The sequence below is a fragment of the Trichoderma camerunense genome (genome assembly GCF_050948025.1).
Source record: "Trichoderma camerunense strain CBS 138272 chromosome Unknown V8C40scaffold_3, whole genome shotgun sequence".
NCBI lineage: Eukaryota > Fungi > Ascomycota > Sordariomycetes > Hypocreales > Hypocreaceae > Trichoderma > Trichoderma camerunense.
In genome coordinates this window covers 983,249-1,007,403 of record NW_028145367.1, presented here as the reverse complement: position 1 = coordinate 1,007,403, position 24,155 = coordinate 983,249, and the positions used below count along the sequence as shown (strand labels likewise).

Here is a 24,155-nt window from a genome sequence, read left to right as displayed (position 1 = left end):
GGCTTCGGCTGCCCCTCCACTGGACTGCACTTGGCCAGACAGACCCTGCACGCTATTAGAGACGGCGCTAGTCCAGAGCGGTTGAAGCGCTAAATTGTCCATGTCCTTGCAACTTCACATGAGTTCAATTCCATTATACACGTATAGTAGTCGGTAGGGGGAAATAAAATAAAATACTACTAACCTGGATATTAAAATAGAAGATGAGTCTTGTTTAATCTCATATTCTCATCATATGCTTGGTCTGTCCTTCAGCTTTGAGGGTGGCAAGTGTGACCACTTGTTTTGTCACGGCACTCGAGGGGGGTATGTAAGTCTCAAACCATGGAAGGCAGGTCAATATATGCATGTCGGCTTTGCTATTGAGTTTATCCACCATTCATTCCTACATTCCAAGAGGCTAAATTCCATTTGATCCTGCTTTTATCCTCTACCCAGTCATACGTTAATCTATTTGAAAAAGCAGTCTCCCTACTCGACTAGCGCAACTCTCTCGTCGGAGTCGCAGACCTGCTCTCCGCCCTGAAAATCCCAATGTGTGAACGGTGCGCAACATATTCACTATCCGCATAGCCCAAGATGCCTCGAATCTCCGTACTCTGATGGCCCAAGATCCTCGAGATTTCGGGGGCGGCGTAGTTGACGAGAGCTCGCCCAACTTCCAGTCCCAAGCCCTCCCAGCGCTTTCCATCTGGGCCGGGAACTGATCGTCGGTTGACAACGATGAGCCGGACGACTTCCTGCTGTGCAAAATTCCCCTCTACATCAACTACACCAACGGGGAGCAGACCGGCCTTGTTAAGGAGCGCTTTGTGGGCTCCTTCGTCGATATACAGCGTACCATGGGGGTTAGGGGTGTGGAGGAGCCAAAAGTGGCGGTCTCGAATCGGATCGGTTGAAGGCAGAAATCTTGTATGCAATGGCGGAGCTGGTCTTGTCTCTAAATTTTCTGATGCAGCAATGAGATTGAGTGACACGGAAGATGCTGATCTTGAAGGCTGAGACTGATGGAGGTAGCGCACGATGCTCAGGATATTGCCTGGATTGGACGACCTAGTGATGATTGTTGTCACGCCTGCCGACGTCCCGAGTCGTGCGGCAATGATCTTGGTGCTCATACCACCAGTACCCAGTGCTGATCCGGCACTTGAGACTGTCGTTCTAATCGTTAGCTAGCCACATGTTTGGTGAATTCAAGAAGCACAACATACCATCCGCCTCAAGAGCTGAAATATCCTCGACAATTTCGATGGGCTTAGCATCGGGGTTGCTTCTCGGATTCTTATCGTACAAACAGTCGACGTCCGTCATGAGAAATAAGAGATCTGCGTGTATCATGGCCGCAGTAATCGCTGAAAGGGTATCATTATCGCCAAATTTGATTTCGGAAACTGCCAGGGTATCGTTTTCATTTACAATGGGGATGACACCCATGTCTAATAGTTCGTTGACTGTGCTTTGAGCATTGAGGTATCGTGTCCGCTAAAACAAGCATCGTTCACGGTTAGCTTGGCAGTGTCCATGTTAGTTAGATTTGTCGTGGATAGTAGTATCATACATCAGCAATGTCATTTCGGGTAAGTAGAATCTGAGCCACCGGCTGTGTCAGATGAGCAAACAAGCTATCCCAGAGACTAATGAGCCGGCACTGGCCGATTGCTGCTAATGCCTATGAGAATGTTAGATTGCCTAGTTCATCCCCCGTTTTCTGTGAGAGCAGCCTTGCCTGTAACTGGGCCAGATGCTTGGGACGTTTCGCTACGTCCATACGGCGAAGACCGACGCCAATGGCTCCCGAAGAGACAATGACCACTCGATGGCCATCCTTCCTTAGCTTGACCGCCGTGTCCACAATCAACGTCAGGATGGGAAGTAGAGGTTCATGGGTGTTTTCGTCGACAATTGAGCTCGTCCCTTTGTTTCACTGGCCGTTAGAAACAGGTCGTCGTCGTCTACATTGACTGGTGTCCACTTCCAAACATTGTACTCACCCAGCTTAATGACAACAGTCAGAGGCTTCGGCTTCCTCATGGCCGCCACGCCGTCGTCTTGAATTGGCCGAAAGCAAAAAAGTTAGACAACGCGCCAAGTCTTAAAACATGGAAGAAAACACATAGCAAGCAATACGTTGGAATAGAAAGACAAAACAATTCGGCTAGAAAGAAATAAAATCAAGAAGCAGCATGAAATGCAAATGAGCCAAAAGCACGGAACGGCGTCCTAGACGCCCACCGCTATTAAAGTAAATGAGACATGACGGCTCGTCATAGTATAGGCTGGCTGGGCTTACTCTGAGTAATATCTTCAGACATTTTGACCAACTTCCCCTGTCGCGACCTGTGCTCTGCCTGAGGAAGCTAATTGGCGCAATCAAAATAAGTCGGCTTAGTTCATTGGACTGATTCGCTTTGTTGAGATGAAAATCGCATTCAAGGGGCCTGTCGCTGCAAGTCCGAGATCGCCCCTCCTTGCTCATCCAAAGTTGGAGTTTCTTTCTTCTTAATGGCCAGCTTCTGACAAGGACAGGCATGTACCTGCGATAAGATAAGCCGGAACCGCAACCCGCCTGAAAAAAAGGCGCCCTCACCGCCCTGAGCTTTGCGGCAGAATTCTGGACAACATGTATTAGGTGAGGCAACTTCATCACCTCATCCAATCCTCCAGTGGCATGAGATTCCCTTCCATTGTGTCACCCTACCATTCCACTTGGCATTTTGAAAAAGGAGAAACTGTTCTAAAGCACCCCTTGCATTGTTCTCCTTTTCAATTTTACATACACACCCTACAGCCATGGCATCCGGCGCATCGCCGACCCCCCCAGCTCCGGCTGGCTCTGCCTCGCCGAAACCCGCAAAGGAAGTCGTCAATGATCCAGCCCGAACCGGCTTCGACCCGCAGATGAAATGGTGGATGAACTACTTCCGAATCTTGTCAGGCCAGATGACCCCCGAGGGCCTCTTCCACTACCGCGAATGGCGATACAAGGTCCACGAGGAACGTGACTGCAAGCGCTGCGACGAGTACCGCGACTGGCTCTTTACATATTCACCCGCCGTCCGCTTCCTGTCGGGCAAGATCCAAGATCTCAATGGCAAGCTGGATGCCTCAAACGTGCTGTGCCGCCGGTGCCCTGCGCGGCTGGAAGAGGATGGCCAGGTACATCGGCAGTCAGGAGGCTTCAGCCCCAATCACGGCATCCTGATTTGCGCAAACGAGATCCGCGATCGTAAACACCTGGAAGATACGCTGGCACACGAGATGGTACATGCGTGGGACCATCTCAGGTGGCAAGTGGACTGGATGGGCGATAAAGACTTGAAACATGCTGCGTGCACAGAGGTTAGTCCTTTTATGCCTACCTGAAATACCTCAAGCGGGATTGAACAATCGCCAAACTGATCTCGGGACTGACACCTGTCGAACAACAGATTCGTGCATCGATGCTGAGCGGAGAATGTCGCTGGAGCAGAGAATTCTTCACCCGAGGCAACTGGGCTCTGACCCAGCAATTCCAGAACTGCGTTCGTTCCAGGGCCATTCGATCAGTCATGGCTCGACCGAGATGCAAAGATGACGTGCAAGCGACAAAAGTGGTCAATGAAGTCTGGGACTCGTGTTTCTCAGACACAAGACCCTTTGATGAGGTGTATAGGTGAAATTCGAATGCCTTGTAAAATATAGACCCTATGATGTACGATAACGTCTAGCCCCAGCGCATCTCCTCGCATGACACTTAGCTTTTAACTTTCAACGTCATTAAAAGATACCCCAAAAGAACAAATATCTGGCTTAAACGCTCTGCTGCTCCCATGTGAACACCCCGAAAGGAAAGGCAAAAAGAAGAAAAACTCCGTAAACTCCTCCTTATGCAAGGCAAATCTCAGCTCAAATCTTACACACCCAACTCCAGCGGCCAAACAAGTCATCAGACTAGAAAAAGAGGGAAACAAATTGCTTGCTTGCATGCATCATGTACCATGTGGAAGCAAATCAGTAGCTCTTCTCGCGATTGGTAGCTCGTTCACCCTTGACGCAATGCTTGATTATCCAAGGGTGGCTCTGTACATCTTCAAGAGGAATACGCTTCTCGGGGTCAAGAACCAAAAGCTGTTCATTGCTTGTTAGCTGGCCAATCACGTCTTCATTATCTTGGGGGGATCCAAGGTACTCACTCTCTTGATGAGATCAGCAGCCTCTGAGCTGACGAACTTGGGGATTTGCATGTCTGCACGGGCGATCCTTCGCTGCGTCATGACAGGAGTATCTTCGAAAGGAGCCTCGCCAACGAGGAACTCATACGTCAACACACCCAAGCTCCACAGGTCAACCTTTTCATTGTAGTAGTTGTCTGAAGAGCCGGGCTTGATCATTTCCGGGGGAAGATAATCAAGCGTGCCGCACAGCGTTTTCCGCCTGTTGTTGGGGGCGTGTACACTCCAGCCAAAGTCGGAAATCTTGATTTCCCCGTGAATACCAACGAGAATATTCTCAGGCTTGATGTCACGGTGAATAACATGCTTTCTGTGAAGATACTGCAGCGCAGAAGCCATCTGAGCAACATACTGTGCCGCCTTCCATTCGGGGAACTTGGTCTCCTTTCGCAAGTGCTTATACAGCTCGCCCTTTCCAGCATACTCGAGGATCAAAAAGACTCTCTTGCTATCGTGGAAATGGCCGTAAAGCTGCAGAATGTTTGGATGCCGTAGGTTGCTCTGGATCTCAATTTCGCGCCGAACCTGCTTCTCCACGCCTCCTCCGGCCTGAAGCTCGCTCTTGTGAAGCACCTTCAAAGCACAGATGAAGCCGCTTGTCCGCTCCCTCGCGAGGTAAACGCGGCCAAATTTGCCCTTGCCCAGAGGCCGTCCGATCTCAAACATGCCCAGATGGAACTGTTTGGGTACGCTTGGCTGCTCCGTCAGAGCTGACTTGGTCTCATCGACATCTTTCTCAATCTCCTTTTCTGTTTCCCTTTCCTTCTCCTTTTCTCTTACCCTCTCCCTTTCCTTTTCTTTCTCCTCCTTGATTCGGGCTGTGGGAGCGGGCAGAGGCCTTCTTGCTGGGGGCGGTGAAGCAGGATTGATGGGTGGAGGCGGTTTTCTTTGGGCCGCTTGTGAAGGGAGGGTGACGGAAGCAACTGCGTTGACGTTGTTGCTTTGAGACTGAAGAGCTACCTTGAAATGGTTTGCCCTGGTGGTGGTTGATGTCGTTGTCAACTAAACCTGGGTTAATATCTCTTCCAAGGGCAGCCTGACTTGTAGGGACGCTGGTCATACCTTGGTCTTTGAGTAGATCTTGGTGGCTTCACCGACGTCGTTTTCGTCCTGAATGGAGATGCGCTCCAAGCGCGACTCAAGCGTGCGTGTAGTCATGTTGCTTGACTGCCTTGGAGACTTGGAGATGGCAGTTGGGCAGATGTGGTGGTCGTTAGATTTTGCAGGTATAAGTGAGGAGGGTTTGCCGGAGTGCGGCTGTGGCAGCGACGGGGGTAAATCATGTTGTCTTTTGCGGTCCAATGTTGTCGGGGCAACAGCGGGCCAATATTGGTATGACTAAGCCGCAATCCTGTGCTGGGGCGGACCAAATCGTCTTAGGGGGTCTTAGGGGCTCCGGCCAATGGCAGGGATCAACTCAGCGACAATTTAACTCCCTTGCAGAGATGATGGCCAACGACATGTCCATATAACAAGTGAGAATTTTTAGTAAAATTGACGTGCATGGACAGTATTAGTTTATTAATAGAGGGATGCACAATCGCAATGGTCAATATGGGTTATGATACTATGCGACGTATAAAAACCAGAGCTAGGAATACTCTTGTAGCCTCTGCTCGATTAAAGGTTCCATGACATTTCAAATGTAATCAAGTATACTCACTCCAGGCAAATAATTCTGATCATACGTAGATACGGGCCTCATTTTCGTATGCCTTTGGAGGAAGCGTGACACTCTTTCTCCCTGAGCAGTGTCTTTCTCTCTTTCGCTTCATCCACCTATTGCTGCATCTACCCTACAAAATCATCACGCCAACTGTTTTGATTGGGTTTGAGACTACAAAATCGGATTAAATCTTGATGGGGTGATAAAATATCTAGGCAAGATTAACGTTTTTGGTCTCTGCTATCATAAATTTTTTGCCGTATAGGCATACCTTAATTGAAAAGGATCGACATACACTTAGTTGCCATAGGGGACTGGCGTATTGAAACTGTAGAATGCTCTCTCAGCTTGTGAAACTCAACGGGCCTTTATTCTCCTTAATCTTTCTTGTTCAATTACAAATAAATCGCTCTAGTTTAAAAAGCAAATTACGCTCATTGAAAGATTGGTATTCAAGTGAATTGGCCACGATTGGGGTGCAGAAAAGATGGAATGACCATTTACAGATGGATGACTTACAAACAAGACAACGGTTGTAAATGCATCTGCATTGCAAACTCCATCACCGCTAACCAAGCTTCCTTGGAAGTTTCAAGTTCTTGAAATCAGAAAATTCAATCTGAGAAAAAAAAAACAGAAATCCGCCTGAGAGCTATGTTGTCGTGTAACTGCGCAACAGCCTAGTCGTGGAATACATATCCATCATCCTATGGCTTTTCGAACCACCCCGCTATCCCATTCCCCAAACCCCACCATAGCTCTTCTCAACTTTCGCATCCCAACCTCCAATCCTCCAACTTCATTCAACCCTCTCCAACAACTCTCGACAATGCTTCCACCACCACCACCGCCCACAATGAACCACGTCACCTCCCCCAACGAGCCCTTCCCCAGCCCCGATGCCCTCGCCGCGGCAACAACCTCGCACACGCAGAACAACTTCCGCATCTCAACCCGCAAGCTCCCCATCTCCAAATCCGCCGCCATCGACGCCCTCGAGGCGAAGCTCGGCATCCCCGTTCCCGAAATGATCTTTGGAGACAACCTAGTCTCTATCACTCACACACCCTCCAACTGGACCCTCAACTTCAATACCACAGACGCCCTCGACGCCGTCGACAAGACCGACAAGCACATGCTGCGCGTCGCCTACGCCCGCGACTGGGAGAGCACGCGCGAGGAGACCACTCAGAACATCAAGGAGGTCGTCAAGCCATACGACTGGAGCTACTCTACGACATACGCCGGCACTGTTGAGGGCGCTGTCGCTTTTGCGCCTACGGAGAAGCAAATTCCCATTGAGCTGCTGAAACGGCGTGATCCGATTCTCTTCTTCGACGAGGTCGTCTTGTACGAGAGCGAGCTTGATGATAACGGCATTTCGTTGTACAGCGCTAAGTTGAGAGTCCACGACAAGCGCATGTTACTGCTGTGTCGCCTATTCATGCGTCTGGACAACGTCCTTGTGCGGTTGCGGGACACGAGGATCTATGTGGATTTCGAAACAGATGAGGTGTTGCGAGAATACACTGCTAAGGAGTCCAAATTTGCGGATGTAAAGAATGTGAGTGTGCGCCAGGCAATGAAGATATTTGGAAGGCTTTTTGTGTTTTATACATCAATTTTTGGCTAATATACCACAGGCTCTATGGAGATCAGGAAGGTTGCCCGATGATATCACCATCGCTTTACGAGACCCCAATGCTTTGGATCCGTTCCTGGAAGTTGTTGAACATAGGATAGAAGCGGTATCACTAGCAGCGCAGCAGTAATTGGCTAAAGACGAAACGAAACTAAAAGATCACGGAAGATATTTGTCTATTTAGAAGGGCGTAATCATGCAAAGGCGTTTAGGAGGGATTAGGTACGAAGATTTTGTAAACTGTTCATTTTTGAAATATAATAAGCTGGAGCGTGGCAAAAGCTCTTCAATGACTCTTATAGAAAAGAGATAGGGAGGAGGCAATAAGATACGAAAACCATGGATATCAACATTGAGAATTACAAATCCAACCGACCGACCCAGACCTACGCCCCCCTCCCTTAACTATGCCTTCATCAGACACTTTCAATGTGTGAAAAGCGTATAATAGTTACAAACACAGTGCATAGACATCGCCCGAGGCTACAACCGAGAAAACGCAATAAGAAGGCTAACATGCGTAACAAAACAAAAACATGCCAAGCACATCACCTTCCATCCTGGGGCGAAGACGCCTCCGCCACCTCCTCAAATTCCAACTCCCACTTGTCTACTTCTTTGAATTTGCTGCTAGCTTGCTTCAGCTCCTCAGTAGGAACTGCGTTGGCTGGGCCTCCAGTGGTTCCTTCGTCAAAGGTATTATCCGCCAGAGGAATAAACCTGCTCACACCCTCCCCTTCATCCTCATCTTCGCTCTCATTGCTATCGCTGCCTCTGCCATCGTCCCGTGCATTTTCCTTGTCTGACGAATGGCGCGAGCGTGATCTAAGGGTACGCCGAGATGAACCACCAGGCTTGCCACCACGAGAGGCTGAGCGAGGTGGCCTTCCCCTCTTCCGCCGGCGGGCCGTCTGGGTGTCCAGATGAGAGAGTTCATCATCTTCATGGCCCAATCCTGAAGTATCAAGCTCTTCATCGCTCTCCAGGCCGAGCGGGTCCCGCGACTTCTTGTATCGCCGCTTGGGCAGCAAGCTCGTAAGATCAGCCGTAGTCATCTTGGGCGAGGCCTGCTGTCGTGATGGTGGTCGCCCACGCGTCTTGCCAGTCTTGGCTGTGTCGTAGTTTGGTGAGTGTGTTAGTGAAGGGGGCGAAGACATGTCGGAGAGGTTAGAAAGACGCGAGGGAGTGGTGACGGAAGGTCGGCGGCGTTTCTTGGCCAGTGATCGAATATCCGGCCACATATCCGGCCCTTCTGATCCGCTGCTTGCTGGGGGAGCTGCAATTTCCTCTAGGTTGACTGGTGTAACTGGGCGTTGAGGTAGCCTAGCGGGGGGGCCCCGAGGCGAGGAGAGTTCTGATATTTCGGATTCGCTGGTGTCATCCATAGGATCCTGTTGAGGCGATGAAGGGGCATCTGGTAATTCAGACAAGATCCGATCGTCTGGCTGTCTGGATGGTCTAGGCTCTCTTCTCGAAACCTTCTCAGGCCGCGAGCTACTCTGCTGCAGTTCTAGACTTTTGCGTTTCCTCGGGTTGGAGGACTCGGCAGCCTCTGGCGATTCTGGTTCTTCGATTTCGTCCTTCCCGCGAGTGCGCCGTCTGTTATTTAATGGTGTGGATTCAGCCTCGGGCTCGAAGTCCTCTTCGCTGTCCTCTTCAGAGTCTTGGACGACCGTCGAAGAGTCATGAAGAGGTTTCCGGTTCGCACCAAGAATACTCGGTTCTCGCGCACGCCTCTTGAAAAGACCGAGGTTGAACGAAGAGCCAACCCTAGGGGTGGTTCCGCTCCGGCTGCTGGGTCGAATCGGGGGATCGTTCCTTCCTATGAAACTGGATCGTCGTGACTGAGAGCGGAGGGCGCTGTATGACAAAGTCGAAATATCTCCTGAGAGCGCCGTGCCGGGAATGTCACCTTCCGCAAAGCTGTCATCCAAGTTGCCAAAATCACTGTCGCCCAGATCCAGTCCACTTGTACGTCGGTTGTGTCCAGGTGTCGTGGCAGTATGTCGACCAAATTCTATTGAACTTCGTGAGCTTGCACGCATCGCCGATCTTTCGCTTGTCATTGTCGCATCTTCGTTCGCGAGCTCCTTGAGCGCCTCGTCGCGAGAGCTGTTTGCGCTTTTGATAGCATCATCCTCGTTAATGTTGAGTCGTGCAAGTGAAGGAGTCTTCCTGGGGCGTCCCCGGGGGCGTCCCCTCGTTTCGGGCTTCTTTTCAATCGCAACATTGGGACTGCTGCTGGCTGGCTCTGCAACAGCTTTGGCTGCTTTAGGTGGACGACCACGTCCTCTCGCGGGCCGCGGCATTGCAATCAGCGTGAAGTGCACGGAGGGAGGGCGATGTTTTGATGATTGCAACTGATGAAAGAGAAATAAAACAGGTCTGTCGCGTTGATCCGGTCGATGGGCACGTCCACAATACAACGGAAAGTAAAATCCCGGTTTGCTGCTATGAAGAACCTCCACGATGTGGGTTGGTCAACCGTATGGCTGTGAGGGTTCATTTAGCTTAAAGTCTTGACGCGTCCTGACGCGGGCGGAAGTGGAGGATTCGCGAGGCTGTCACTTTTTTGGCGGGGCCCTGCCTAAAAAAATAAAAAAATAAGAAGTGAAAATAAAGAGCTAGCATGGTACGGTACCTGGTACATGTACTTCAGCCTCACCACACTCATACCTTCAATTTATCATTGAACTCATACCATGCGATGCTTAGCATAGGTATAGTAGGTAGATATAGAAAACCAATTACATGTACTTTTGTCTTTTGTATTATTTCTCTTCATATTGGAGATATATCCTCATACCATAGATTCTTACACACCAGAGGCCTTTCACCCTGTTCATCTCTCGTGGTTCGTCAATATAGCTAGTTATACACGGCTCTTAATCGCCCAAATGATCCCATTTCCCTTTTGTTGTTTCCAGAGTGTGCCAAATAATAGGTCACAAATCACTCATAATCCGTCATTGCTGTCTAAATGAGCGCCTGGCCCATGAACATGCTCTTCTTCACATCGGCAACGACATCTCTTCTGTCATCGTTACCCACAAGGACAATGCCTCTTCCTCGTCGCCCCATTCTTCCGGCACGGCCTAGGCGATGAATAAAGTCAATGGTGGTGTGAGGTACATCATACAGGATAACGTGTCGAACAGCTAGAGTATCAATGCCTCGAGACGCCAAGTCAGTTACTACCAGAGCCTTGACGTTGGTCAAGGACCGGTGGCGGGATGGATTCGGCGATGCAATGATTCGCAGCGGCTCAGCCGTTGTAAAGGTCTCTAGAATTTCGCCGTGGCGCTTCTCGGGAGTGTCTCTGTGCAGTGCCTGTGCGTCAATGCCCTTTGAGCGAAGATATTCCGCAACCTGCTCCGTCTTTTCTCGCTCGTTGACAAATACCATGACTCTGCGGACGTCAATTTCATCCTTGGCCAGATTTTCGTGCTGCGAAGCCTCTCTTCCGATTGTGTAGATGACGTCGGCACAAGCAAGGTCTTTGTTGTTACGATAAGGATCCTTGGAGACATCAATGACACCAAGTTGAACACGTCGAGGGATAGCGTGGAGATTTGGTGTGGTGATTCTGATCATCTTGGGGTAGTTGGTAGCCAGATAGTTGTTCAACTTTCTCGGAATTGTTGCTGAGCAGCAGATGAGCTGCTTCATTGAGGGCGACGAACGCTCGACGATGCTGGATGTGACGGCAGAGAAACTTCGATCGAACAGCGAATCCGCTTCGTCAATGATCAGATGGGACACTCGGGAGAGGATGTTGGGATCAGAGTCTGCAATCGAGGCTAGCAGATGGGGTGTTGAGATAACGAGATCAACGCCCTTTGGTCCATACAGGTTTCGCTGGATCTGTTGAGGTTTGAGATTGGATGACAGTATCTCCGTCTTAAATTTCGTCACATGCGATAGCTTCTTGGCAACAAGCCCAACCTGGTGAGCCAGCTCCGCCGTTGGAACTAAGACAATAACCTTGGGCCTGGCCATGGTGGGGTGAGGCTCCTCGAAAGGTTTGCCTTTGAAATCTGCAGCCTTTTGACGCTCCCTCTCTACTTCTGCTCGCTCTTTGTAGGCTTGGATCTCCGTATCTTGTGCTTCGGCCGCCTTCAACGCATCAATGGCAGGCAGTAGATAAGCGAGGGTTTTGCCCGATCCCGTCTCCGCTGCCAACAAGAAGGAAGATTGCCCCTCATGCCCGACCCTTTTCTCTCCTGGCTCTCTTTGTCCCAGCAGGGCGGGAATTGCCAGTCGCTGTACCGGCGTTGGGCGAATATCCACCAATCCTGCGAATACCTCGTCGACAACGGCCGTTTTCAGAGCTGGGAGGAGATCAAACTGATCAAACGACTCGTAGCTCTGCATCTTCTCCTTTAGCGACGTGCGCTTGTTGTACGACACCGAAGCCAAGGCGCGCTGCATCTTGAGTGCCTTTCTATCATCCTGCGGCCGCCTTCTGCTGCCCTCCTCTTGAGTCGATTTGCGATCGCCGGAACGAGCTCTTGTGGATGCGCGGGTTGGGTCAAAGTTGGCTACCCTCCTGTTCATTCCAGCGAATGGACCTGCAACCCTCTCTCGTTGTGGTCTGCGGTCATCTCGAGATAGGCGTGGTGCTCGGTGAACTTGGTCGGCAAGGACCATGCGCGAGGGCTTGTCCTTGGCTCGCTGAGAGAAGAAGCGCTGGTCTAAGCATGGTTGCACCGACGCCTGCACTGAGGGTATCACTGAGGGTATCACTGAAGGTTGTAGTAGCGGGCGGCTCCTAATTGTGTGCACACAGCGTAAGCAAACCGAGTTTGCAGCTGCGCGGCGCATTATGGCGAAGTCGTTGGTGTAATGGAGGAGTTGCACCAAGATTTGCAACTTTTTTTTCTTTGGAGCTTATCGATCCGGAGTGCGCTTCGGTAGTGCTAGCGCCGGCTCCGTTGAGCGGCGTCCCGGCCCCGACTTCACTATTAGAAAACGGGAAAATGGCTACTTTGAGTATTTACTTGTATTTAAACAAAATATTTCATCATAATATTGATTGAATTTTCCTGTTATGAAATACCATTGCGTAGTGGAAAAGAAAGGAGCACGGTGCTGGGCTTCACTCTAATAGGAACTCTTCGATTGTGGTCTTCAATGCTAATGATAAGCACGGAGGAAAAGATGAATAGACTTGCAGAGATAATATGTTCATTGCGCTTAGTTCATAAGAAGCAGCAGATAAATGAAAATGCTACTTCCACAGAAAAGTGGTTGCTTGCAAAGTGCAAAGGAAAAGAAGAAAAGAAAACACATCCTCCGCTAACTGCGGTTGGCCTACAGCGTATATATAAGGACTGACGTCATGTTCTGCCCATCGTGTCACTACATTCCCATTCTATAGACTTGGTCCAGTATTCGCATCAAATTCACTTAGAGAATTCCGTGGATCATTTCATCATAAGATGTTCGCCTTGCTCGATTGTGGGGCTCTTCGCACGACCAGTGCCCTTCTTGAGGTAGCTGGACGGGGCCATTGGGTGGGAGGCATCCTCGGGGCCGGGAGTTTTGGGCTCTTCAGCAATAGATCCAAGTGATACCAGAGACCGATTTCGACCGCTGCTAGTTGACATTCGGTTCTCTCGTTTTCTGGCAGTGACTGGACTGAGGGACCCTGCAGACAAGAGACTGTCATCCGAGTCTACGCTTGATCTTCTCCCGTCCAACCGAGGCGATGGCTGTTGATCATCAACGATGGCTTGGTCCTCGCTTAGGCTAGATTGAATTTTGCGCAAGGTACTGAAAATGGAAGTCTTGTCTGAAGGAAATTGCTCGATAGTAGGGTCGTTCATGTCCACATCATCAACGTCGTACTCGGTGAGCTTGGGCTTCGAATCCTGCCGCAGTTTACTGTCATCAAGGGCGTCATGGTCCAAAGCATCGTCGACAAATTCGTATGCGCCGAAACACTCGTGTGCAAACAATGGAGTCTTGAGTTCTTCGTCAATTTCGCTCTCACCGCCAGACCCGCTAATCTGAGGCGACGACGTGTCGTCCTATTCGGTCTGTTAGATGTTACCGCGTTGGAAATTGTTCAAAGGCATGACGCCTAATCCTACCTTGTCGAGGTTAGAGGCTACGTCCGCAACCTCGGCTGCAACCGACGCAACTTGTTCAATAGGGGTTGAAGTCCGTCTTCCTTCATCGTCTTTAATCTTGGATACGTAACTCTTGGGCAGTGTCAACACGTTGTTGCGGTTGCCCGACTCGTCGGTTGCTAGATGAACAGTGCTGTGTCAGGGGAGGTGGTCTGATGTAGATAGTAGAGAAGGACGATGAACACTCACCGGTTGGCCTATTCTCGTCCAAGAGCCACGGGCCATCTCCCCCGGCCTTGAACCTGAAATGATACTCCCTCCCAGGCTCAACGAAAACCCGCGACTCGAAGACGTATTCACCTTCTTCTTGGCGAGAACTCATCTCCTGGAGCCCCCACTCCAAAGCCGTAAAGTTTCCGGCCAGGAACACGGGAGGCTCTGTCCCAGGGCAGCGGTAGGTAACGGTATAGGGAACAGCGGTTGGCGACATGATGAAGGTGATGGAGACGATGAAAGAGATGCAGTGTGGGGTCAGTTGAGCTGCAGTTTCGCACCTGAATGCACTCGTATGGCAGTTGAGGGCGAACAAGGGGCAAGCTGATAAATGCTGTAAGGAACCGCACCGCTTGTTTGGTGAAAAAGGAGCTGGATTTTGCTGCCTTGCATATGGCAGAGCAAGGATTTGATGGGCTGATCAGACACCAAGAGAGTTTCTTATGCGGGGTTTCAGGAGTGCAATGTCAATGTCAAGACAGGACAGGCTCCTGAATGGCTTTGCGCTTGGAGGGTTTGCCGGGCCGTGACGATTGCTTGGTAGTGCCAAAGGCTAATTCCTTGCTTGTGATGGAGGGCGGCTTTGGATCCCGTACGGCTCATTGAATCGTCATGGCTGGTGAGTGGCACCTGGCGGTGACGTGGGCGTCGCGTAAGGCCTAGAGCAAAGCAGCGATCAAATGCCTCGAGAGGAGGAGGATTGGGGGCATTTGGGGAGGTATTTATTGCCATGCTATGCCATGCCATGCTACTGTAATGCTCTCGCTATGTATTTCATTTAGTCATTAGCCGAGCGAGCAGATGCAATGCACCTCTGCTTTTCTGCGAGGTGACCAGGCCCTACAGTACGAGTATGTACAAGGTCTCCAATACGACGCAGATCTGGGCGGAAGAGCCAAGGGTCGAGGTTCCTTGGACAAGCTCCACGGTACTCTGCTGTACTGTAACTTGCTCGTTTCTGTACCGGCCAAGACGGGGCTAGGCGTGAGATCATGGGCCTGGGGTCGAACCAATCACATTACATCTTCCACTGGGTATCTTGTGCGGAGAAGCTGGTCCGAGACAGTTGCGGTAGGTACCTAGCAGGGTGCTAGTGCTAGGGATTACTACAGATACCGCTACTGTACCTTAGCTTGACGGTTAATGGTTGATGGTTCAATGTTAATAGCACCTCGAAACAAGGTTCGGTGCCAGGCAGTGTGGCACCTTGGATTCTTTGTACCTGGGCAGCAACAATAGGTTCTTCAGGTACTCTTATGTCTTGGGATTGGATATCAAAATTCAATGTTTCACTTTTCCAAAACATCAATACCTCCTTTTATTGGCTCATACTCGACTGTACCTACAAAATCAATTGAAACCAGGCGCAATGTTGTCCACGTTTAGTCAGGGCGCTGAGCCGCCGTGTGACGAGACGCGACGTCATTTGTCATGCAACGCCCCCCGGGTACCTGCCCGTGTATGGACTCTGGCACCTATTAGCCCGTACTCGTACTAGCTGCGAGGAACCTCAAAAAATTATTCGAACCCATTGGCATTTTTGCTATCCTCACCAAAACAACAGCTGCGCTTCTGCTGGCACTTGCGCGGCTTCTTCTACCATCAACGTCCATTCCATTTGGCAAAACCGCAATCATGTCGATTCCTCCGCAGCTCATCCGCGTCAAGCGCAAGCGGGATGACGAGTCTCCCGTTACTTTTCTCCGTCAGTCTGTCCGATGACGGCTCTCAGCACCAGCGTTCCTCTAACATCATGTAGAGCTCGATGAAGGGGCTAAGCGCCATCGCAGTGAGGCGAACTGGGTGTACCAGCGACGAGAATCAACAGCAGCACCGTCGGGCCCAGCCGTCGGCCGTGGCGATGGCAGACCGATGATTCATGTCTCGCAACCGGAAGCTGTAGAATCTCTATCCAAGACACGCAACGATGAGCATACTTCGGACTCGATGGGCGACATTCGCGGAGCTGCGAAGAGATCTGCGGATGGGCAGCTCTCAGAACAGCGCAAGTTCCATGTATCACGAACGATGTTGGCGCAGGCGTCCGCCAACCAAGGACCGGCCCGTCCAGGAAGCTCAAAGCATGCGTCGTATGGACCGACTATATTTATTGAGCGTACCGGACGTAAGAAGATTATACCGAGATCTTCACGCCAGAGCCTTGTCATAAAGGATGCCCACGCCATTATAGCCCAAGACCACCAACAGGAGATGGAGACGACGCCTGACGAGCCCATCGAGCAGAAACATCTCAAGAAGCCCGGTGTTGCTAGGAGACGCGATCCCTCTCAGGAAACCCCAGCTCGTGCGCCTCTTCCACAGTCGCTGACCGATCGCAATGCCGATGATATGGACAAAATCACTGCTGATATGAACCAATGGGTATTAAACGAGATTGGTGCCAACTTACACGCCATGGAGGTGGAAAGGAAGCAGGCGGAGAAGCCAAGATTCAGACCCAAAGCCCCCGAAAAGAGATATCAAGAGCGCCACCCTGAGATTGCCGCGACATCAATTCCTCCTGTCGAGGAGTCAGGGGATACACCAATGGCAGATGCAAGCGAGGAGGAAGGGGACGATGAGGATTGGATTATTGAGGAGTACGTCCGCATTCCGGCTCACTCTATGGGCCTCAACGTCGTGCCGTCTGATATTGGCATCTTGGTTTTGAACGGAGAAGAGGAGAGCCAGCTGTTTTATGGGTCACCTCAAGATGAAGATGACGAGTATGCCGAAGATGATGAGGACGAAAATGGTAAGTTCACCCCCCATGCAAGACGCTGATCTACGCGAGACAAAGCCTCACCTATTTTTGTGCACAGCGGAAAACTACTATACGGCAGACTATCCAGAGGACGAGGTCGACACCGAGGATGAGTTCGATCGTCACGCTTACATGTACCGCAATGCCAACGCCTCAGACGAGGAAGAGTTCGACGACAACGAATACGACAGCGATGAGATTGTCATGGAAGGCCAGGACGACGACGACGATGACGCAAGAATGGACCGCATCCGGGAATTCATGCAACGCAACGCGGCATTTCGAGATGTGCGATAAGGCGCCTTGCTCTTTGTCCGTCTGTTGGTTGTCATGCACGGCAGATTCACGCACACCACCCGCCCCCTCTCCCGATCTCGCCGTCTGCTCATCTATCAAGTGCTGTCCGGTATCGTCATTCCCTCCCTCCCCTCCCTCGAACATCACAACACCTCACCGTGTAACGGCGGCCGTTTTGATCTCTGGGCCTTAATCCTCCCCCCCGTCTCCCCCCACGTGGCTGGGCTACTTGTTCTCTCTCTTGCAGAACATGATGCAACATGGCGCGCGCAGCACATACGCAGACACACACACTCGCCCAATTGACGTTTGTTGTACATGTAACACCTATATGTGTATGTATGTATGTGTTGGGCGACGCATTCCTGCACCCCTGGTCTCTTTTTCGACATGGCGCTCACCGCTCACGTTGTTCCTCACTCACGTCTTTTTGAGCCCACAGGCTCGGGCCTCTTGCCCCCCATTTACGTGGGAGAAAAATGAGGAGGGAAAATGAGGCCTGAAAGTACACAGCGCTTTGGCCCTCTTTTTACTGTTAAAAATACTTCACACATACCTTTCTTCATCTTGTCACCGCTGAGCATGTTGTTGAGCGAAACATGCCGCTCCGAAAATCGGCTTCCCAACTGTGGAGGCTATCTTTTTGCAAAATTGTTGACTTTCAGAGTGGCAAACATACCGTTTAGGCTTCCCACGTGTTGCATATCTGCCTGAGTCCGTCATGTTTGCTTGCTTGCTTGCTCCACGGCCGGCACGAGGAAATGCCAAAGAAGAGAAACTGGCGGGGAGAGAAGAGGGGGGATGAGATTCTGTCAGGTCACATGCCGCTTCCTCTGTCAATGAGAGAAGGAAGGGTACATGTTCGATTCTGACGCGCTCAAAGCTGGGCCATGATTTTCGGATGCCGGTGGCCCAAGATGCTGTGAGACGCAAGGGATGGCTAAACCAATGCAGGGCAACCCGAAAGGGGTCCCCAGAGGGAGGAGGGTGGCCAGAATAGCCCGGAGGAGTAAGAGCAGTAAATCACAACCTATGGAAGACCTTAAAGGAGTAGTAGTAGCAATACCAAATGAATTGTCATCCTAATATACGAGACGCGAAATATGTTGACCGTCTTTTTTACACACTAAACCCCCGGTCCCATAGCCAGTCCATTACCCAACCCTTTTTTCCCATACCCACCCGGCGTAACCATCATGTTTTCCTCCTCATTAAGGCCCTAAATATATGCAGGAATAGACGGGCAGGCTTCTCTAGCCAGCCATCGGATAATAACAAAAACAGTAAGAGCAGCTATAGATACTAGTACATGGGAAAAAGAAACATTTCTTGTAAAAAGCAGAGAGAAAAACAAAAAACAAAGCAAACCCTTGGATGCAAATGAACGCTGTCCTCCTATGCTTGATGCTTTGAACCATGCCCATATTGTAGCATGTACAGTTGGACCCGAGAAAGAAAAAGCCGTTTTATGAGTCTTGTCATAAGAAAAGTGTTGTGGCCAACAAAAAAAAAATATGTGTGTGAATGGTGACATCTCCGCGAGGGAGAAGGGTATTAGTACACGGCCATACTGTTGTTAAGAGAGGCTTTCGAGATGAAGAGGAATGGTAACTCTCTCCCCACACTCTAACGTGATTCTTTACTTCTTTTTTTCTTCTAAGAATGTCTTGTGGTTGAAACAACAGCCGCTTAGATTTTTAGGCGTCTCTGCTCTTTTCTCTTTCGCCGCTCTCTGCGTTCACGGAACTGCAAGGCTCGTTTGGAAGCTACAAGGGAGAAACGGTTAGCATCTAAACCATTTATGTTGCATCAATGTGAATCAAAACTCACCCCAGTCGCGACACTTGCGCTTTGTTTCGTTGTCGACCCAGGAGTAGTGGATGGCTCGCTCAGGGTACCGCTGGGCAAGCCCCAAGGGCTCCATCGGCCGGTCCTGTGTATCCCTCTCGCGGCACTTGATGCTGATGTGTTTGGGCTCCATGTCGTCATCGTTGTCAAAGATGAGCCAGCCATCATCGTCCCAGAGTGGGATCCGCTGGTTCATACGGTAGTACCAAGCCTGAAGGCCTTGAACAGTCCTCTCCGGTGTTCGGCCAAACATGCTCGCAAAATCTTGCTTGATACGCTGCCATTTAAGTTTCCTGTCGTGCCAGGCGTAGATGATGAAATCTCCCTCTTCTGTGGTGTACTTTTGGTTGATGTGCCTCCCCTCGCTGTCTGGAGGTGGGCTGGGGTAGCCGTCCATCCTTGAAGGGCAGAAATCGCTGCTAATGGCATAGTTTGGGTAACTGGGCTCATGGATTGAAAAGGCCAACATTGACGGTAGTGGCTGAGGGAGTATGGAACCACGACGCAGGCTAGGAAGAGGTGAGGGGGGAGTCCAAGACCGTGTTGATCCATTCGACCGTGCGATGGCGTCAACACCTTGGTCAAATTCCTCGAGACTAGGCAATTTGATGGGAGAAGGGTTGGCGTATGAGTTGAGGCGAGTCAAACGAGGGATCGGAGAGCACTCTCGGGAGATACTTGAAGCAGCTGAGAACGACCCTGTTGGAACAATGTTAGCTGTCCCGAGTCGATTACGCTGGTAGCTTTAGACTGAAAAAGGCTGGGAATCTGGTTGCCAAGAAGCACATACCCTCAGGTTTGACAATTGGACTGCCTGAGGTTGAGTCAGGAGGGGTTTGAGGGTGGAGTAGAGATCTTGGAATCGAAGATAGATGGTCGATAGACTGCTTTCTAGGGAGAAATGCCTCTCTATGCATCATGCTGGCGATACCAAGCATGTTGAGTCTGGTTGGAGAAGAGCTCCGAAGTTCTTGAACCTCTTGCACGGTGAACATGTTCTACAGCGACCCGAGTTCACCTCTCGCGTAAGGCGTATAAGACAACAGCAACAATAGACGAGTCTCCTGCACAGTTGAGCTGTCTCGAAGACAATGGTTGAATCGATAAAAGTTGCAGTTAAGACACAATGGCCCAGGCTAAACGAGAGGGAGAGCACAATAGGCAGATGGTCGCAGTAGCGAGGGATATGGACTGTGACAAAAGGGTAGACGAACAAGACTTGCGTGAGAAGGGAAGGAGTGGATAGGTTTGAGGATAACACTTGAGTGAGAGTGAACACGAGGAGCACGGTCTTCTTGTACTTTGCTGCACTTTGTCGTAGAGTGTCGAGACCCTGTGGGATCAGGCCTCAGCCATGACCTACTAATGCACCGCTTTGCTTCTGCCATGGCCAATAGATGGATTGACCGTGATAGGCCCCAGAGAGGGCGGTACAATTCACTCCCAGTCTTGATTCTGGGAGGGGAGGGTCTGTGTCCGCCCTCGCCCAGTCAACCCTGCACAGCAAGACAAGACCCAACAGCCAATGTGTGCCCCAGGGTGTTCAAGTGGATCACCGTAGAATCGATGAAAAACGGTACCTTGCGGCTGTTCTGTCTGAGAAGACAGGGGACCAAAATTGGCACCGGCCGGGGTGTCCATCAGAGGCGTTTTGTCTCCGCCTGTGCTCTGCAGGGCGAGCCGCTTTTTGCAAGGTCAAGAGAAACTCGGGGAGTATTCACTGATTAAGACAGATCCGGCGTGGCGAACATGAGCCAATGCGCGCCTAAGGCGAGGCTAGTGCCGAAGGGCTGAGCTGGGGGTGGTGAACCATGGGTGATGACAATAGATAGAGAGGGGGGAGGGGGGAGAGAATCTGTACACAAGATACTGGCCGATGGCCAAACCGATCCGAGACGACAATCACCAACACAAAATTCCCACTATCCTCCGTTAAGAACAGGTGTTGCGGCCGACACGTGTCCCATCGTCTGAGGCATGTAAGCCACTCACTTGACTATGTATCAAAGATGGCGTGTTTATTTTATATTCTTGCCCAAAGCAAAGAACCTGTCAAGACGCATGGACAGATTGTGGATATTGTTAGGGAACCAGAAAGGGATCCGGTGGCATTGAAGAGATCTCCCAATAGCACCACGTTGGTTAGCATATCCACAGCTGTGTTGGTTGATATTGGCACGTTTGCAACCATCAAAATTAGCAGCAAGCGGTGCGAAGACGGATCCTCGCCACGAGGCGCCACCCGCATTGAATGTGCAGTAGTAGTATAGATATCCCTCGTACTCCATCCTCTGTAGACGTAGCCGCACGGGTTGTATGGCCATCATCATCATCTCGTCCAGGGAGGCTGCATTCAGATGCCGGGGGGCCTGCCGCCAAACTGGGGGATTTGCACCAAGATTGACAGCAATCTTCTGCGTTGGACCAACGGCATGGCTTTGGGCATGTTCACATACGCACACAGTGCCGGGGACCGGGCTCTGCTCACGGCTTACATGCTTTGTGCAAGTATGTATTGTCAAGCTCACCCTCCACAGGGGCTGAACCCGAGAGGTTGGAAATTTGATGGATACTGCCTCTATCCAGAAACACAACAACACGACAGCCCAGACCAAGCTGAATCCTATGATGAGATGGGGACAAGACATGCGCGGGTGCAGCCGCCTGCATGGAATTGCAGTTCAGAGACCAGTCTAGATGGTGGCGACCAGCTCACGAAGAGGATAAGCAGCATTCGAGACCGTTTTTGCTCTCAAGTCTAATTGGGCAACAGTTGTCCAAATCTCGTGGGGGAGGCGAGGCGTGCCAGCTGGTATCATCGGGCTTCCATGCCGGGCGGCTCTGCATAAAGGTCTTGGTCTTGGGTGATTGAAAGCACGGGAGCAAGGGAATCAAGCCCAGGTTGGACGTGGCTCACCCGGCCGGTAAAGAGGAGACCGAACAAGATCTGAGAACTGACCGGCTGCCAGAAGCCGGGGTGGCAGGTCACGGCCAAGTCAGAGGTAAACTGGTAGCAGCTGAGCGGGAGATGCCACATCAAGTCTAGATCCGTTTTACCTACGCATATTAGCGTATAGTCGGTTCCCTTTTTTTCTTTTCTTTTTTCTGTTTCTGCAGGCGATGCGACGGCGAATTGCTGCGTGTCTGAGAGCAATGAAGCAGATGCAGGGCAGGATCCCAGAGACGGCAGCCACGGAGAGGCCCAAAGTCCCAAAGAGCAAAGAACAGACCTCCTTGCCTCGCGGCTGAGCCCGCCGTGCAGTACCGGATGAACTTGGCAGTTCTCCGCGAAGCACTTGCTCACGAAGAGGGTCGAGCCATCATCCACAGCCCATAATTCATTACCAGCGGCCCTTGATCCACGCTCTCCACGCTTCGCCCCTCTCATTCAAGATTTGCGGCGTGACAGCATTCATCAGCGTTAGCAGCACCTTCTCATTGTCAACAGCATCATAATCATCACCGGCTGCGTTGGGCCGAGATGTTGCAATGGCGTTTTAAGCAGCATTAGTGCCAGCTGCTGTGGACAAGAGTGGTGACATGGTCAGACAACGCCGCTTCCACAGACCATGAAGGGGACAGTGCTTGGCACTAGACACGAGTAAAACGACTAGGGGAGGAAGGAAAAAAGGAAAAAAAAATTACACGAGAAAATGAGTGTGGCGCACGCATGTAGAGCATGTTTCTTTTTGTCGGCCTTTGTCGTTGCCTTTGCCCTTGTCGAGAGGAGGTTGTGTTAGAGCCATTTGGCGCAAGGGAACGATAGAGGCCAATCAGTCCCCGGTCTGCGCTAATCTCGATGCGGGCACCGCCATTTATCGAATCCTCGTAAGCCATCGCCAGCATTTGATTGGGCATTTGATTGGCAGCGGCGCCCCCTGTTCTTGCATTGACCGGTGGGCAGCTGCAGCGGATCAGTGATGGAGTTGATGCTACCGTACTTGTACCGTACCGTACCGTATGCGAAAATGCCAGCAGCGATCAGCTCCATAGCAGGCCGTACCTGGTACTCACACATACAGGAGCGGTTCGAGCCCGCTGTAATTTGAATGCGCAGTTGGTTGGTACCTGAAACCTGTGATGCATTGGTTCGGAGCACCAGGAGCTGCGTATTGTGTACTTGCATCTGCCCCGGCCGAGTAATGCATCGATAAGCTTTCAGCTCGCCTTATCCCCCAGGCCAAGGCAAGACACCAAAACCAAACATACCCTGTCAGCATATCATCATCACTACTGTCGATACGACACTGTACGATACAGACCAGCAAGGGAGCAACTCCTCCTCAAGATGTGCATGGACTTGATGCATTAGTAAGAACATCCCTCTCTCTGCTCCGGCTTAGTCCAGGCGGCGTCCAGGCGGTGTCTGCGGCCGCACAACCACAAAGAAGACGGAAGGGCAAAGTAGGCCGAAAGGGAGCAGCAGCAGATCTCCGGAGAGCCGGTTTTGCTTCCGGCTTGCCGCCATGTCTCAACAAGCCTGCCTGTAGCTCCTCACCGGTGAAGCTGCAATCGCCCCTCTGCAGCCTATCGGGATGCAGTGCCGCAAGAGCCAAAAGCGCCGCCCTGCTGCACCTCGAGGGATTTGGTGTGGTTCCAAGGACGTGGGCTCTGTCACATCACATCAGCATGATATGCACGTCTGGCCTGGTGCATAGCGCATTGCATGCGTTACGAACGAACGAGTGCTGTAGCTACAACGAGTACATGCGCCCAATGCAACGCGCAACTCATCCGTCGAACGCAGTCCGGCATTTTGCAGCTAGGCTCGACTTGGCCGCTTGTTTTCTCTTTTTGTTGTCTCTTTTCAAATATACGCATCTGTTGTAAATGGCGAGATCTGAATGGACGAAATAACACCACCACCACCATGACCGCACAGCAGCGGTACATTTACATCAAATGTATCGATTCCACGTCAACTCCAACTCCAACTCCGCCCGCCGCTTTTAGGGTAGCACTGCTTACACGCTATAGAGGCAGGTCCTAATCTAATAGTTCATAGCCAGCGTGTCGCACAAAACAGGTGTGTGTACCTTGGACGTTGTGCGCTGCGGCGAGTAACACGATGCCGTCTTGATGCCTTACTGGAAGTACTCGTAAGCTACGGCATACTGTCGTAACTCGACTCATGTAAGCGCATGCCAGCCCGTCTATCCAGGTTCCCCTCCGCCAAGGTGCGAAGCAAACACATCCATGTTGAGCTTCCTCTTCTGTTTAATTGTTGCCGGCATCTTCTTATCCGAACTCATGCATTAGTTGATTCTCCAAAGCGAGACATGGCTTTAGTTTTAGTCCGAACAACTCAACTCTTCATTGTCCGCTACCTCTACTAGGCTCTACAGTATGTTCTTGACAACGACTATCATTCGTGTCTTGC

General features: G+C 51.0%; 8 protein-coding genes across 8 annotated transcripts; 3 read left to right on the top strand and 5 right to left on the bottom strand.

Moving 5' to 3' along the window:
• Positions 1-316: 316 nt before the first annotated feature.
• V8C40DRAFT_235475 (glutamate 5-kinase) lies at positions 317-2,557 on the bottom strand. Its single transcript, XM_083213861.1, has 6 exons — positions 2,291-2,557; positions 1,992-2,234; positions 1,727-1,914; positions 1,559-1,669; positions 1,212-1,482; positions 317-1,153 (listed from the first exon to the last, which is right to left on the bottom strand). Exons 2-6 carry the CDS (start codon positions 2,029-2,031, stop codon positions 480-482), a joined length of 1,284 nt encoding a protein of 427 aa, XP_083076989.1. The 5' UTR covers positions 2,032-2,234; positions 2,291-2,557; the 3' UTR covers positions 317-479.
• A 55-nt stretch (positions 2,558-2,612) lies between these two features.
• V8C40DRAFT_235471 (peptidase M76 family-domain-containing protein) lies at positions 2,613-3,789 on the top strand (the record flags this gene model as incomplete). The annotated part of the gene is made up of 2 exons (XM_083213860.1): positions 2,613-3,339; positions 3,429-3,789. Coding segments are annotated over exons 1-2 (773 nt in total), but the record flags the coding sequence as incomplete, so codon positions are not given.
• Positions 3,652-5,451, bottom strand: V8C40DRAFT_235470 (aurora kinase). Its single transcript, XM_083213859.1, has 3 exons — positions 5,274-5,451; positions 4,173-5,213; positions 3,652-4,107 (listed from the first exon to the last, which is right to left on the bottom strand). The coding sequence occupies exons 1-3, from the start codon at positions 5,367-5,369 to the stop codon at positions 3,991-3,993; spliced, it is 1,254 nt and encodes a 417-aa protein (XP_083076987.1). The 5' UTR covers positions 5,370-5,451; the 3' UTR covers positions 3,652-3,990.
• Positions 5,452-6,670: 1,219 nt separating this feature from the next.
• Positions 6,671-7,900, top strand: V8C40DRAFT_235468 (TIP41-like family-domain-containing protein). Its single transcript, XM_083213858.1, has 2 exons — positions 6,671-7,441; positions 7,521-7,900. Exons 1-2 carry the CDS (start codon positions 6,707-6,709, stop codon positions 7,647-7,649), a joined length of 864 nt encoding a protein of 287 aa, XP_083076986.1. The 5' UTR covers positions 6,671-6,706; the 3' UTR covers positions 7,650-7,900.
• Positions 7,901-8,067: 167 nt separating this feature from the next.
• On the bottom strand, positions 8,068-14,083 carry V8C40DRAFT_272967 (P-loop containing nucleoside triphosphate hydrolase protein; the record flags this gene model as incomplete). Its single annotated transcript, XM_083220416.1, has 5 exons — positions 8,068-9,811; positions 10,521-12,330; positions 12,996-13,551; positions 13,615-13,772; positions 13,843-14,083. The coding sequence occupies 5 exons, from the start codon at positions 14,081-14,083 to the stop codon at positions 8,068-8,070; spliced, it is 4,509 nt and encodes a 1,502-aa protein (XP_083076985.1).
• A 1,254-nt stretch (positions 14,084-15,337) lies between these two features.
• Positions 15,338-16,999, top strand: V8C40DRAFT_140353 (Iwr1 domain-containing protein). The gene is made up of 3 exons (XM_083211195.1): positions 15,338-15,571; positions 15,626-16,621; positions 16,689-16,999. The coding sequence occupies exons 1-3, from the start codon at positions 15,502-15,504 to the stop codon at positions 16,925-16,927; spliced, it is 1,305 nt and encodes a 434-aa protein (XP_083076984.1). The 5' UTR covers positions 15,338-15,501; the 3' UTR covers positions 16,928-16,999.
• Positions 17,000-18,424: 1,425 nt separating this feature from the next.
• V8C40DRAFT_140335 (uncharacterized protein) lies at positions 18,425-19,955 on the bottom strand. The gene is made up of 3 exons (XM_083211194.1): positions 19,566-19,955; positions 18,758-19,474; positions 18,425-18,693 (listed from the first exon to the last, which is right to left on the bottom strand). The coding sequence occupies exons 1-3, from the start codon at positions 19,768-19,770 to the stop codon at positions 18,617-18,619; spliced, it is 999 nt and encodes a 332-aa protein (XP_083076983.1). The 5' UTR covers positions 19,771-19,955; the 3' UTR covers positions 18,425-18,616.
• Positions 19,956-20,648: 693 nt separating this feature from the next.
• On the bottom strand, positions 20,649-21,506 carry V8C40DRAFT_140333 (uncharacterized protein). Its single transcript, XM_083211193.1, has one exon. The coding sequence runs from the start codon at positions 21,421-21,423 to the stop codon at positions 20,794-20,796; it is 630 nt and encodes a 209-aa protein (XP_083076982.1). The 5' UTR covers positions 21,424-21,506; the 3' UTR covers positions 20,649-20,793.
• Positions 21,507-24,155: the final 2,649 nt, after the last annotated feature.

Bases quoted from the DNA above. Each gene is read 5' to 3' on its own strand.
- V8C40DRAFT_235475 (XM_083213861.1), bottom strand. From the start codon at position 2,031: ATGAGGAAGCCGAAGCCTCTGACTGTTGTCATTAAGCTGG. The intron at 1,915-1,991 runs GTGAGTACAATG...AGTGAAACAAAG, and splicing joins GACTGTTGTCATTAAGCTGG to GGACGAGCTCAATTGTCGAC. The intron at 1,483-1,558 runs GTATGATACTAC...TGCTTGTTTTAG, and splicing joins CCCGAAATGACATTGCTGAT to CGGACACGATACCTCAATGC.
- V8C40DRAFT_235470 (XM_083213859.1), bottom strand. From the start codon at position 5,369: ATGACTACACGCACGCTTGAGTCGCGCTTGGAGCGCATCTCCATTCAG. The intron at 5,214-5,273 runs GTATGACCAGCG...ACCCAGGTTTAG, and splicing joins AGATCTACTCAAAGACCAAG to TTGACAACGACATCAACCAC. The intron at 4,108-4,172 runs GTGAGTACCTTG...AGCAATGAACAG, and splicing joins CTGCTGATCTCATCAAGAGA to CTTTTGGTTCTTGACCCCGA.
- V8C40DRAFT_235468 (XM_083213858.1), top strand. From the start codon at position 6,707: ATGCTTCCACCACCACCACCGCCCACAATGAACCACGTCACCTCCCCC. The intron at 7,442-7,520 runs GTGAGTGTGCGC...AATATACCACAG, and splicing joins AATTTGCGGATGTAAAGAAT to GCTCTATGGAGATCAGGAAG.
- V8C40DRAFT_140353 (XM_083211195.1), top strand. From the start codon at position 15,502: ATGTCGATTCCTCCGCAGCTCATCCGCGTCAAGCGCAAGCGGGATGAC. The intron at 15,572-15,625 runs GTCAGTCTGTCC...AACATCATGTAG, and splicing joins GTCTCCCGTTACTTTTCTCC to AGCTCGATGAAGGGGCTAAG. The intron at 16,622-16,688 runs GTAAGTTCACCC...TTTTGTGCACAG, and splicing joins AGATGATGAGGACGAAAATG to CGGAAAACTACTATACGGCA.
- V8C40DRAFT_140335 (XM_083211194.1), bottom strand. From the start codon at position 19,770: ATGTTCACCGTGCAAGAGGTTCAAGAACTTCGGAGCTCTTCTCCAACC. The intron at 19,475-19,565 runs GTATGTGCTTCT...TTGTTCCAACAG, and splicing joins TCCAATTGTCAAACCTGAGG to GGTCGTTCTCAGCTGCTTCA. The intron at 18,694-18,757 runs GTGAGTTTTGAT...TCTCCCTTGTAG, and splicing joins GCGCAAGTGTCGCGACTGGG to CTTCCAAACGAGCCTTGCAG.
- V8C40DRAFT_140333 (XM_083211193.1), bottom strand. From the start codon at position 21,423: ATGTCTTGTCCCCATCTCATCATAGGATTCAGCTTGGTCTGGGCTGTC.